At 43.7% G+C, this 14,486-nt stretch overlaps 2 protein-coding genes across 2 annotated transcripts; one reads left to right on the plus strand and one right to left on the minus strand.

The window, feature by feature from the left end:
* The first annotated feature begins 1,949 nt into the window (after positions 1-1,949).
* nudt22 (nudix (nucleoside diphosphate linked moiety X)-type motif 22) lies at positions 1,950-9,511 on the plus strand. Its single transcript, XM_085363071.1, has 7 exons — positions 1,950-1,999; positions 3,154-3,342; positions 3,420-3,999; positions 4,074-4,199; positions 4,683-4,780; positions 5,768-5,861; positions 9,274-9,511. The coding sequence occupies exons 2-7, from the start codon at positions 3,254-3,256 to the stop codon at positions 9,439-9,441; spliced, it is 1,155 nt and encodes a 384-aa protein (XP_085219197.1). The 5' UTR covers positions 1,950-1,999; positions 3,154-3,253; the 3' UTR covers positions 9,442-9,511.
* Positions 9,512-9,713: 202 nt separating this feature from the next.
* On the minus strand, positions 9,714-14,273 carry LOC146639004 (heterogeneous nuclear ribonucleoprotein U-like protein 2). The gene is made up of 10 exons (XM_085372418.1): positions 13,804-14,273; positions 12,644-12,720; positions 12,267-12,509; positions 12,066-12,178; positions 11,694-11,960; positions 11,193-11,315; positions 10,991-11,092; positions 10,416-10,584; positions 9,860-10,086; positions 9,714-9,773 (listed from the first exon to the last, which is right to left on the minus strand). The coding sequence occupies exons 1-10, from the start codon at positions 14,271-14,273 to the stop codon at positions 9,714-9,716; spliced, it is 1,851 nt and encodes a 616-aa protein (XP_085228544.1).
* Between the last annotated feature and the right edge of the window lie 213 nt (positions 14,274-14,486).

A 14,486-nucleotide genomic window follows, 5' to 3' on the forward strand; every position in this document is an offset into this window, starting at 1 on the left:
TGAAGAGCTTCATCTGTCATGGAGGTGACCAATAACCCAATGGTCACTCTGACAAAGCTCCAGCATTGCTGTGTGGAGTATGGAGAACCTTTAAGAAGGACAATGACTTCTGCAGCTCTCTGCCAATTAGGCCTGTATGGTAGTGTGGTGGCGCGAATGAGGGATAACCGGGACGGCAACTAAGATGTTGACAACGTCACCTGGGGGAGGAAGTTACACCCCAGGAAAGATTCCTCTATCCAATGTAAGTGTTACACTGGCTACCAAAGCCCACAGACTCGTTATTAACAGCAGAGAGGAGACAGATGAATTTTACAAATTAAAATTTATTAAGAAGAACTACTAAAAGCATAGAATTGTAAAATCAGAAAGGTACCTAAGGTAGCAGGGTTGAGACGGCAGGATAGTTAATTAAAAACACTTTATTAACAACTGATTAAAATGACCAGACTCCCTCCCACGATGCTCTAAAACAATCACAGATTGATTAAAAAACAAACAAACAAAACAATACTAAACAAAATAGTGGAGACCGGCCACTTGAGGAGGCAACCTACAGGGAGGAGTGCCCAAGGATGCTACCAGTTACTCACCCGTGTAACTCCACTGCAGACCTCACTGTCACTCACACTGAAGTCTAAATGGTGCAATCTACCTATGCCCACCTCACGTGCCTAGCCCCTCAACAAGCGGCCGCACCTCCACTAAAGCAATAAAACAAAGCATAAAACGTTAAACAAATTAGTAAAAGAGATCTACATAAAACAACTACACCCCAAGTTACTGTTCTTTATAAAAAGCATCACATAACAAACAAACAAACAAACAAACAGCATAAGACAAGACAGCAGCAGCATGGCGCAATCCACTCTCTAAAGGGCAATACTAGAATGAGTAGCTTTCCTGAGGAGATCTGCAGTGCTTCGCTGCCTAATGCTCTCAGCCCCCTTAGATGGTAAAAGACTACCAAATGCCTCCGTGTGGTAGTGAAGCGCAGCTGTTTCTTATAAGGCCGCTAATTATCAGCTGGGAAGGTGTGGGTGGTAGTGCTGCATTCGTGGACATCACGTAAAATCCTACCCCAGAATCTACTTCACTACAGTAGAGTGTCCAGATGGAAGCCACTCTTCATTAAAAGGCACATAACAGTTAACTTGGAGTTTCACTGTCACAGAAGGCACCTGAAAGACTTTCACACCATAAGAAACAAAATTCTCTGGCTCTTCTGTGAGCTATGGCGGAGCTTCCATAGAGAACAGGTGGGTGAGGGAAAGGGGAGGCAGGAGGAGGAGAGACCCGAGACGGCCGCCGAGTGTCAGGTGAACTGATCTTCAGGTAAGAAGTTATGACCTGCAGTCTTTCTTTTCTTTTCTTTTCTTTTCTTTTCTTTTCTTTTCTTTTGACAACGTGATTAAAATCATGTTCATGTTGTAATGACATTCATATTATAATAGTATAAAATAAAAATAGATACAATTAAAACTATGCATTTTCAAACAATAAAAAGTCACTCCAGAAAAGAATTAAAAGTCAACTTAAAAAGAAAAGAAAACTAAATTAAATACACACAGCGCTGTGCAAACGTTTGGAGCCTCCACTCATTTCCTTGAATGTCAATATTTGAAAAATATTGAGAGGGTGCTTTTGGACAGCACTACATTATTTATTTATTTACTGTACAGCACTTTGGTCCTGTGCTGGCTATTTTAAAGTGCTTTATAAATAAAGTTGGATTGAATTGGATTATAATTAATATTAAAATAAGTTTGTCTTATAACTATAATTCATAAATATAATTTACATTGTAGAAATATGCACAAAATTTATATTTTTTTCCACATCTGTCAGTAATATCTTACTGACAATATAACATTATTATTATTTACACTCTTTGCCGCTAGGTGGTGATAAGAAGCAAATTTTTGCCGTTCGTGGGAAAAGAGGAAGAAACCACCTTTCGCTGGTTTGGCTTCTTCTTCGCCTACCTCGGAAACGACAGGTAAACAAGCCACAAAACGTTTGTCCTTATTTGGTTTCATAGAAAATCAACCAGACAATATTATCTTAGAGTAAACGAGAACACAGGAGTTGTTATGTTAGACGTTTATTTTATCAGGAAGTCGCACTTCCTATTTAATTCCTTTCCAGCTCTCCGGTTCATTGAAAGTTTTTGACTGTTTTTAGTCCAATGGTGGAAAAAATTGGGAGCTAACAAATCAGGAGCTTTTATGTGAGTAAATTGACGCTGAGCGGTCTTGTTTTTGAATGTCACGTTTTTAAATGTGTCTGTTCTCCTTTTCAACCTCGCTGACAAATCTGCATTGAACAAACTGTTGACGCCTTAAAGAAGTTGTCCTCCCGTTTTTGGTTATGCCACTGCACCCAATGCTGTCATGATCCCACGGGCCCTGTTGAAATTGTCATTATATCCCCCTGAATCAGAATCAGAATACTTTATTGAATTAGAGGATGACTGCAGTATACTTACAGCTCACCTGGACCTGCATTTATGCAAACATTAGGGCTGCTTAGTTTAATTAGTTAAATCAGTTATTTTGGTCAATTATTGTGTGTCTATTTAAAAAAATCATGCATTTTAAAGGTAGTTACTGCCATGATAGTAACAAATTTCTAATATATTTAGAAATCTTTTTTTAATAATTTGATGTTGTGCTTCCATTAACCTTATCCATGGTCAGATTTATTTGCCTGCTCTAATCTCTTATATGTGGGTGCACTTGATGTGTGTCTTTGTATAACAGGAGTGGACTTATTAACCTGCACAGAGTTGATCACCTCACTTGATTTGATGCCTTCATGGGCCTTAAGGTTTAAAGCTTCAGCTGAAACCGCTCACATTTTCTTCTTCTTTTGGCTGTTCCCTTTATGGGTCACCACAGATGATTATCTCACCCTATCTCCAACACGCTCTTCTATCACACCAACCCTCTGCATGTCCTCCTTCACTCTATTACTCTTCTCCATGGTCTTTCTTTTTTCCTTACTTCAAGGCAGATCCATCTTCAGCATCCTTTGTCCAACATGTCCAAAAGATCTCAGCCTTGCCTCTCTGATTTTGTCTTCAAAGTGCTCAACCTGAACTGTCCCTCTGATAGACTCATTTCTAATCCTGCTCATTCCTATCACTTCCAGCAACCATCTTAACATCTTAAACCATCCCACTCCAAGTCTTCTCAAAGAACACAACTTGGATCAAGTAACTGATGCTTCCAGTGAAGAGCCGCAGTGGGAAATGATGGACCCTGAGGTGTCTGTGCTGCTGCACTGTGCACACTGGCATGGGCTGCTCGAGTCTCAAGTACAAGTGGAGCTTTCAGAAAGGTGCAAACATACAGTGCAGTACATCCTTTAAATACTTTTCATCACACGTCATGTAAAATCAATTCCTCCTCTCTCAGGTTTAACAGGCAGACAGATCTGGCTCTGGAGCGTCACATAGATGAGGTGTGGACGAAGCGGGTGTCCAAGGAGCCATGGCTTTTCAACGGGGCAAAATTCAGGCTACATTCTTTCTGCTTAGCAGATCCACAAAATCCACCTTCCACTCCGTTGTCCCATGGCACCATTTTCCACCACACAGAGGACCAAAACAATCAAGGACAGAGGGATTTGGGTGAAATACATAACAGGTGTATAAGTCAGACAGAAAATGCTGAGGGTGCCTCTAATCATGACTACAGAGAGTTTAATGGCATTGCAGACAAACTTCCTCCACACCCTGCACCCCTCCTCACTCTGAGGTTAGGCCTCACGTGCTACAAGGACTACCTGGGGACAAACTGGTCGTGTGGGGTGGCCAAGCTGCGACAGTGTGGTGAGGCCGAGTTCGGAGATCCTCTGACGCTGCTGGCTCAGCCTCTAGGTGTCGGTGCCATACTGTGCACCAGCAATGGTCAGGTGGTCATGATCAGGAGGAGCCAAAAGGTGGCAGAGGCGGGAGGGCTCCTGGATATCCCCGGAGGCCACCCAGAGCCAAAGGTGATATGAATAAAGAGGATTCAGTCTCACCAAAATGCTTGATGTGTTGCTCATATCAACCCTGTTGTCCTCAGGCTGTGTGTGAGCGTCTAGGACAGAGGGTGTGTGAGGAGCAGATCGGCATAGCCATGATGGAGAGGAAGCCAGAGGCCATCGTCTCAGAGCTTTTCTCCTCTGTGTGCGCCGAGATCAGAGATGAGGTGAAAAGTCATTCCTTTTCTGTTTGTATTCTTTTTATTCAGAATTGTAATGTCGTGTTTCACGTTTATGCACGTATACTTACCGCCAGAAGCCTGCTAGCAACTCTTTTTAAAGAGTCTAAATGGTGTCAGCAGATTTCCTTCAGTGAAATACCTCAAAATCAGAATTCTTGTTCAATCATGCATGTCATAGGCCCCACAAAGTGAAACCAGCTTCCAGAAACTTGGCACCACAGTTTGACTCAGCCCTAATATTTGATCCACACATCAGAAAATTTACCAAGTTTTTTTATGAAGTGGAAAATTGTTAGGTCAGATCCTACACATGGGACCTCACGACATCACAGTGTAAAACAAGGATTTTATGCCTAAAGCAGTATTCACACAGTCACTTTTCTTTAATAAAACTTTGCACCAGCTGTTTTGTCTAAGTAATGAAAGGTCTAAAATATTAATATTATTAATTTTACTGTTCTGTCCCAGGTGAATATTCCTCTGAGCTCCCTAGGACCGCCCGTCCTGATGGGCGTCGCTCTGAATCACACCAGCGCTGGAAGACCGAGTGCCGAGTTTTACGTCAGGTAGTCGTCGCTTCAGTTTTAATCCATACTGTGAAACCTGCAGCACAGATTTCTTGAAGTAGGTGTGTCAGTGAAAGTTGCTCAGAAAATGAAAGTATGGCAAAAAATTTTATAAAGATAAAATCATCACGATGACCACATCTCCACTACTAAAGACTGCGTAGTTTTCCATGTGGACTATTGAAGTAGCTTTGTATGAGTCACAGTTCAAAATAATCCCCTGCAACCTTTTTCTGATTGGCTGCCTCTGGTAAACAGAACATGAGTGGGTGAGGCTTCTGGTCACAGCCAGAGTGAGATGACTATATAAGGGCTACCCTCTCTCTTTGACATCATACAGACCTAGGAGTAGAAAAAAACTGCAATTTCCTGAGCTGACTGAATTAAAAGCACATTCAGGAACACTGACTGCAAATAACTGCAATGAGGCTTAAACAAATATATATTTAGGCTGTAAGACTACATGATGTGTTATATGTATGTTTAGGGAATCTAAACCTTCTTTAAACTTTTCTTTTTATTCTTGAAATCCATTTGTAACTGGAATCTCACTCCTATTACAAATAATTCTCTTGGAGTTAAACAAGTTCAGTATTAAGAAGAAAAAACAGTTTTACTGCCCCATATAAAAGTTAGATATTTGGGCTTGAGATGAGTAAAGTTAATAGAGAGTTAAAATAGAAACAATAAAAATGCACACCAGTGAAAGACTAAAAGTAAAGGAACAGAAGTAATAATGAAGACAACTGAGAGACCATAAAAGATGACATCACATGATGGCAAGCCTATAAAAAGGTGTCATACAAAATGAAGTCCAAAGTTAAAGTTACTATTAGATTAGGTCTCAATTATCTAACCAGATTTGCCCAGCTGAGGTTAGGAAGGGCAGCATAAAGCTGCACACAATCCTAAATCAAGCATCGTGAAATAATAAATGTGGTTTGAATGGCTCTATAAAGATATAAATTTTAATCTGTGTGCTTTCAGTTGCTCCTTAAATTCTGATGAAGTGAGAAAGTTGTACTGGAAAGGAGGAGTGGAGGCCAGCGAGTCCACAGAGGTCGTCTTTGTCAGCAGAACGGTGAGATGTTACAGACATACAAATACCTGCAGACCAACACCAAAACGAGATTCTTGTACTTGCGTCTGCAGTAGGGAACAAAGTACAATCATCACTTTATGGAGAGATTACAAGCATATAAGGCAATTCTGCCTTTTTATATACAGTAGTGTGAAAAAGTGTTTGCTGATTTCCTATTTTTTTGTATGTTTGTCACACTTAAATGTTTCAGATCATCAAACAAATTTAAATGTTAGACAAAGACGGCACAAGTAAATGCAGTTTCTAAATAAAGATGTTTCTCGTTAAGGTGATTACATCAGAACCGGGTGTGGCTAGACAAATTGAACTCAGCTTTCCAAAGTTGTGATATACCAGTTAATTTATGATAGAACAGATATGGGGGCAATCACTATCTGGTACGGAGTCAGAGGGAATACCGAGAGTGTAGCCTGATGTGTTTCACCGAATCATGGCTGCACCAGGTCATTCCCGATGAGAATGCTTCCGTGGAAGGCTTCCACACTGTTCGGGCGGACAGGGACAGCATCGCTAGCGGTAAGCGTAAAGGAGGTGGGCTTGCTGTTTTAGTTAACAACCGGTGGTGTAACCCTGCCAACATAACAATCAAAGAAAGGATTTGTTGCCCGGACACTGAACTGTGTGCTGTTGGACTCAGGCCGTATTATTTACCCAGGGAATTCTCTCACGTCATCTTGGTGGCTGTTTATGTTCCCCCCTCTGCTAACCCCACAGCTGCATGTGACACTATCCACTCTGCCATAGCTCGGCTACAGACTCAGCACCCGAGTGCCTTTATTGTGATCTCGGGTGACTTCAACCATGTATCACTGGACAATACACTACCAACATTCAAACAATATGTGGACTGTCCCACCAGGGGAGAGAAAACTTTAGACTTACTGTATGCTAACGTCAAGGATGCATACAGCTCCTCCTCCCTCCCCCCACTTGGTAGGTCAGATCATAACCTGATTCACCTCACCCCCCGCTATGTGCCAATTGTGAGGAGGGAACCTGTGACCACCAGGACTGTTAGGAGGTGGTCAGAGGAGGCAATAGCGGAACTACAGGGCTGTTTCGAGGTGACCGACTGGGAAACACTCTGTGAGCCTCACGCCGAGGACATCAATGGGCTTACTGAGTGTATCACAGACTACATAACTTTCTGCACCGACTCCATTGTTCCAGCTCAGACTGTTCATTGTTACCCAAATAACAAGCCGTGGGTGACTAAGGACATCAAAGCCCTCCTCAACAACAAGAAGAGGGCTTTCAGAGGGGGCAACAAAGAGGAGGTGAGGAAGGTCCAGGTGTTACTAAAGGACAAGATCAGAGAGGCTAAGGACAATTACAGGAGGAAGCTGGAGTGGAAACTCCAGCAGAACAGCATGAGAGAGGTGTGGAGGGGCATGAAGACCATCACTGGATTCAGGCCAACCAACAGCAGGGGAGCTGAGGGAGGTGAGAATAGAGCCGACGAGTTGAATCTGTTTTTCAATAGATTCGACACCACAGTGTCTGCTCCCACCCCCACAACCTCACCTGCAGTCAGCCTGGAATCCAGAGCCACACCACTGTGCCAGCCTCTCTCTTCACATGTTGCCTCCTGTGAGATTCCTGACACCCCTCCCCCACCCATCACCTTCACTCAATACCAGGTTGAGATGCAAATGAGGAGACTTCACTCAGGCAAGTCTGCTGGACCAGACGGAGTGAGTCCCCTTGTCCTCAAGGCCTGTGCCCCCCAGCTGTGTGGAGTCTTTCATAAACTGTTTATGCTGAGTCTGAGTCTGCAGAGGGTCCCGGTGATGTGGAAGACATCATGCCTCGTCCCTGTACCAAAGACGCCTCGTCCCAGTGGCCCCCAGGATTACAGGCCCGTGGCACTGACCTCCCACATCATGAAGACCCTGGAAAGGCTCATCCTGGACCAGCTGCGACCCATAGTAAGACCACATCTGGATCCCCTTCAGTTCGCTTATCAGCCTCGTCTCGGAACAGAGGACGCCATCATCTACCTGCTCAATCGTGTCTACACCCATCTGGACCAGCCGGCGAGCACTGTGAGGGTCATGTTTTTTGACTTTTCCAGTGCTTTCAACACCATCAGGCCGACCCTCCTGGGTGATAAGTTAGCAGCGATGCAGGTGGATGCTTCTCTGGTGTCCTGGATTGTTGATTACCTGACAGGAAGACCACAATATGTACGTCTCCCACAGTGTGTGTCTGACAAGGTGATTAGCAACACAGGGGCACCACAGGGGACTGTCCTCTCCCCCTTCCTCTTCACCCTCTACACCACAGACTTCAGCCACTGCACAGAGACCTGCCATCTTCAGAAGTTTTCTGATGACTCTGCGGTGGTTGGATGCATCAGCAGGGATGATGAGACAGAGTACCGGGCTGTGGTCGACTCCTTTGTCACGTGGTGTGAGCAGAATCATCTGCAGCTCAACGTGGCAAAGACCAAGGAACTGATCGTGGACTTCAGGAAGACCAGGAAACACTTGACCCCTGTTTCAATCCAGGGGGTCAGTGTTGACATTGTGGAGGACTATAAATACCTTGGAGTACACATTGACAATAAACTGGACTGGGCTAAAAACACCACAGCACTTTACAGGAAGGGCCAGAGTCGTCTCTATTTTTTGAGGCGACTGAGGTCCTTCAACATCTGCCAGAAAATGCTGAGGATTTTCTATGAGTCTGTGGTGGCCAGTGCGATCCTCTATGCTGTTGCATGCTGGGGGAGCAGGCTGAGGGTCGCAGATGCCAACAGACTTAATAAACTGATCCGTAAGGCCAGCAATGTTGTGGGGATGGAGCTGGACTCCCTCAAGGTGGTGTCGGAGAGGCGGATGCTGTCCAAGATAAAGACAATGTTGGATAACACCTCCCACCCACTCCATGACATGTTGGTCAGTCACAGGAGCTCGTTCAGTGAGAGACTGAGATTACCGAAAAGCACCACTGAACGACACAGGAAATCATTCCTGCCTGTGGCCATCTCCCTGTACAACGCATCCACTTAACACACTGTTTGCTGCTACAACTACACATGTTTCTTTTCCAAATATTTATTTATAAGTGACTTATGTATGTATGTATGTATATATATGTATATATTGTACTATTCTTAGTTAGCGTATTGTCTGTCTTGTCTTAATGTTGGTTTAAAATGGAGCACTGTAACAAAAAATAATTTCCCCCAGGGATCAATAAAGTATTCTGATTCTGATTCTGATTCTGATTTTCACACAGAGCCATGTAGGTTTACTTACCTTTTTGTCTAATATTTAAATTTATTTGATTATCTGGAGCATTTAAATGCAACAAAACTCCAAAACAAAACAGGAAATTAGGAAGGGGGCAAACACTTTCTCACACAGTTGTATTTTGCACACTGTAGGAAGTTTTGCAGCTGGACAGAAGCAGCCCTCTGTGGTCGGAGCTTTGTCCGTCAGCTAAAGGAGCCGTGCTGCTTTATCAGACTGTTAAACCTGACGTAGTTCCAGACCAACGCGGACGAGGCGATGCCAAGTTGACACCACCACATGTGCACAAAGAAACAGACTGATTAAAGTTTGGGGTTTTATTTACAAGTTACTGATAATTCAGTACTGTGTAATTCATTTATACACTGTACAGCAAGAACAAGTAAAAATGTATTAAAATATTTTGAATAAAAACCTAAAGTGTCCATGTCTTTTCATAAAAGATAAAATATGACACTGATTATGTTTGAGCAGGGAGTGTGCAGTTCCATATAATAAAACCTCAGCAGTGTTGGTGTTATGTAATCACTGGTAATGCAGCAGCATTATTCGAGTCCTCTTGCTCCAGGTTCGCTCATGAGTAGTTCTGGTACGCGCTGTAGTAATACCCCTGATCCTGATAAGGCACGCTCCACTGAAATGTGAATGACACAAAATTAATTTAACATCTAGCAAATGCAGCTGTGCTTTTAGAGAGAAATGAGCCAGGTTGGCACTCACGTATCTTGGCGGCTGACTCCATGTCCTGTGAGAGGATGGAGGACCGTGAGGGTGGGGTCTTTTCCTGTAAAGTCGCCGTGTCTTCTCATGTTTGGGGACGGGGGGTAGCAGTCTGCGGGCCTCATCTTTATACTCCTGCAGGAGCTTTAGCGCCTTTTCCTGCGGCAGCTCGACATACTGCAACTCCTCCAGGAGGTCATCCTGCTGCTCTGGAAGACTGCAGCTCACTGGACAGAGAGAGGAAAGTATTACAGGAATGACTGCTGTTTATTTTAACTGTCAGCAGCACCAGCTGTAAAGATCTTTTATAAACTCTGTGGCTCCCAGCACATCTGAGACCTTAAATGATATCAATAAACCGAGTAATGAGAGGAAGAACCTTTCTTTCTGAAGGATTCACGGATTTAACCAAGAAGAATCTGAACCCATTCCTCAGTGTAAATTTACAGGGATTACTGTAGAGACCAAATGGAACATATGAAACAAATTCATGTTTTGTTTTTGATCCCCTAATATAGACCTGTAATGGAACATAATATTACAAATGTAGGTAAACCTTGTAATTTGAGCAGGGCGGTCTCTGGGATGTGTTCACCGTCTCTCATCTGGTGCTGCGACAGTCGCCTTTTCCACTCGTCGCCTGAGGGAAACACCACCACCACCCGACGCCTGAAGCCTGTGAACAGCCGCAGCTTGTGACGGAGTGCAGAGAAGAGGATGTTGCACTGGAAACAGAAAGATGAAGCGAAATAACTACTAAGACTACAGCATAGTGAAATGTTTTGTCGAAGCTCTTTGCTCATAACTGTGGTGGTTACAGTTTAGATTTTATTCCACATATAACTGCTTTAAAGTAAATATTTAATTATTAATAGGACCAAGAAATAATCCCAAACTCCAGACTGCCGAGGCCCGATTTGAAACCAGAAAATCTTCTGCTGCTCATCCAAACCTCTATCACATGAGCCTAAATGAACCAGTTCACTTTGGTCTCCTGACACTTTGCTTGCAGAGGCTGATTCTCCAATAACGGCTTTTGTTCTACCACCTGATAGCAACTACTATCCTTCAGTGAGTTTCACAAGGGGACATCTCATAAGTCTTTTTTTTTTTTTGACCGTGAAGCATTACCTGGTCTAGGATGTAGTTTCCAGGAGTTTGGGCAGCCATCTTGATTATTTCAGTAAGACCGTGAGAGGCCTGCTGGAGCCTGCTGTCCCTCTGCCCACCACTCTATACACACACATACACACGGGTCAAACATTTTACATCAGGTGCGAACCATAACCTCTGAATGTGAATCACAGGAGTGAAGAGCGGAGATCTGACTGACAATCATACAAGCGAGCAGCTCCTCCGTTCCCAGCAGTCTGTGCTGTTTCTCTGGATGCTGCTTCATGTAATTCCTCGCCCAGACGCTCTTCCCAGAGGCAGGAAGACCCACCATCAGCACCACCTGGTGGAGCAGAGAGGAAGATAAGACATAACAAAATTGACATGTCAACTGTCAGAAAATTAAATTTTGCACAAACATTCATGGCTCCCATAGGATGATCCTAATGACTCAGGTGATCACTGCTGTAACACTAAACGTTGTCGTTCTGCCATTTTCCCCCCTGCTTACATCCTCCACTCCCAACAATTTTCCACCTTAGGAGCATTTTCTATGGCTAAAATGCTCCATGTGCAAGATCATCTGAACTTTGTTTAGTTCAAATTTTCAGAGGAAATTCTTAGAAAACATTACAATTCATCTTCACACTACAATTTCAACTTTAGGAGGAGCCTTTAGTAGTAGAAAGATTGGGAATACAAATCTAAATTTGACTCTCACTTCGCACTGTGCTCTGGAGGTTGGAGCTGATGTGGAGCACACCCTTTGCCCAGGAGGAAGAGTGGCCAACGGTGTGAACCCCGGAGGGCCGGGGTACCAGGGTTGAGCTGCAGGGTCCAGGAGCAATTTGAACGAACAGCTCTTACAGAGGACATGAGGGAACAGAGCACGACCCCGTAGCACCGAGGTGTCCGTGGAAAAGGCCACTCCTACAAAACGACCGTTTTTATGGAAAGAGAGCTCGACAGCGCCATCTGAGGAGAAAGACTTGGTGTGTGCAGGTGTGAACATGACACACAAACACAAAAAAATGGTTTAAATGAGAGAAAAGTCACTCGAGCGCTAGTAAAGCTGACTGAAAACATAACTCACAGCATAACAGCCGATGATATCCCCCTCCGAAAAAGGCTCTCCAAAGTTCTCTTCCTTTCTATCTGACACTTTTTTACCACGTCCATCATAACAAAAAGAGAGTTCATCCTCACCTGACGTGAAACCCAGAAGGATTCAGAAGCTTTTTAACAAGTAAATCACATCTACAGACAATAAATATGAAAAAAACTTCATTCTTACCCAGCAGCAGAGAGGAGACGGCCACTGACCAGCCAACTCTCAGTCCATATGGCTCCCTGACTTCATGGTCATCTGGCTGTGCAGTCAACAGTTTCCTCTCCAGCCTCACCTCAAAGCCCACCCTGCCCTGCTGCACCCCATGGGTGAGCCTGCAGCCTGACCACAGCAGGGGGAATTGAGCCCAGAACCGCGGCTGGCCAGAGGATCCATCAGGACTCACCTCGAAGTGCAGGTGAGAGCCATCTGAGTAATCGACAAGGAGACTCAGGGAGTCAAATCAAATACACCCTTGGGGGTTAGTCCAGACAAAATTAAAACAAGTAATTCATAAGAAAACTCAAGCGCTGATTAAAATTTGTGTGGGTGTGTTTTCACACATTTATCTAGTCTGACTTTATCTTCATCTTGTTCCTCTGCCTCACTCCTCTCCGCAGGGGGCTGTGGTGATTTGGCTCTGGTTGAAAAAAAAGAGACATGTCACATTTAATGATTTAAGAACTTCATTAAATCTAAATCTAAATAAAACACAAAGATAAAGATTCCTTTTATGCCGCTGTGCTATGCATTCTGCAGTGAAACTGGATCAGAGCTTATGTTTTAGCAGACAAGCATACATACATTCTTACATGCGTTCACTCATCGTTCATTGCACAGAATAAAATAACAATAATAAAATAGGAAATATTAAAGTATAAATACACATAAATACAGTAAAAATAAAATGCTAATCTGGCCTTAAGAAAAAAAACCTGCTCCATCCACACATGTATACACATAAAAAAAATCATTCAAAGTAAGAATTTAAAACATATTCCTAAACAGTGGTGCAGTAACCAGGACCACAATATTGGAAGAGCTTTAAATCCTTCTTCTCTCTTAAACTGAGAAAACCTATTTTAACATGACCTGATTAGCTCACTGAGAGCAACAGATTCCTTCACGCTCCTGTCTGAGGGAACGTTACAGGTCCTTCCTTCCTGCTGCTTTCAAACTCTTTCATTCATCCAATTGGGTCAGGCCCACACATGCAGAACAGGATTAATCACACCTCACTGCACTCTGGCACTTTTGTACGCAATGACATATATTGCACACATATTTGTGTACTTTTATGTCTATATGCATATTTATGTTTATATTTATACCTGTATCTCTATATTTATTTTAATAGTTATCAATTAATATCTCTGTTTCTACTCTTCATTTTATATGAGTGCTTGACGTTTGCTGTATGTGTGCCGCTATGAGAACTCAAGTTCCCTGTGGGATTAATAAAGTCTCTGTGATTCTGGACTTGGCCCACGCTTCGTTTGACTGGGATTTTCCATCAGTGGATGTGGTACTAAAGAAGTGTCTTGGGTGAGAGTTTAAAAATCTTTACAAACTTTATCAAGTTCTCAAGACCAAGAGAACCTACACATATGAAACTCCACAACGAGAGCTCCACACGGTAATTACAGTATGCTGTGGACAGATGTGAGGGATTTTCACTGAACCCGATGCCCTCTGTGGGGCGGGTTTCTTCACCATACTCTACCTCTTGTATCGTATCTCCTCTTTGAACTCGTAGAACGACCTTCCTCTGCCCATGTCCTCCTCTACTGGACCCTCCGCATGCCCCTGTTCTCCTCCCTCCGCAGGGCAGGCAGTGACACCCGCAGCAGCAGCAGCCTCCGAGTCGGGCTGTGGTGCAGCTGGACTGGGCTCAGCCACAGTCTGTGTGGCCATGTCTGTGTAGCCGCGGTCTACTTCATGTCGCGCAGTAGCACCAATCTCTGAGGATGGAGGGCGGACGTCTGCTGGCTCTGTCTGTACTAAAAGTATAGGTGAGCTGTCATGTAGCTTCAGCGTTTCTTCTTCACCGTCTCCCCCGCTCGGCTCCCCCTCTGCTGCGGACCACAGCCGCTCCACCAGCTCAGCCTTCAGCCCTCTACTGTCCAGCCCCAGCTCTTTAAGTCTGGACCGCAGCTCGGCCACTTTTAACTTTTTAATGTCCGCCAGCTTCATTGTTCCCGCGCGAGTATTACGTTTATTTGTCTTTTAATTGTAAATGCGAATTATTTAAGTTTTAAAAAAGCCAAATACAAAGTAAAAACTGTAAAAGAAGAACAGGCTGGAGTCAAAACAACTGTTCAATATGGTGCCTTGGAATTTGATTGGCTCGTTACTTCTTCCTCTTTCTCATTTAAGACAGATACGTTTTGTTTACTGCCATCTAGC

This window comes from Diplotaxodon limnothrissa, linkage group LG2 (assembly GCF_057381915.1).
Source record: "Diplotaxodon limnothrissa isolate DT_005_m linkage group LG2, D_limnothrissa_male_GT1.1, whole genome shotgun sequence".
Taxonomy (NCBI): domain Eukaryota; kingdom Metazoa; phylum Chordata; class Actinopteri; order Cichliformes; family Cichlidae; genus Diplotaxodon; species Diplotaxodon limnothrissa.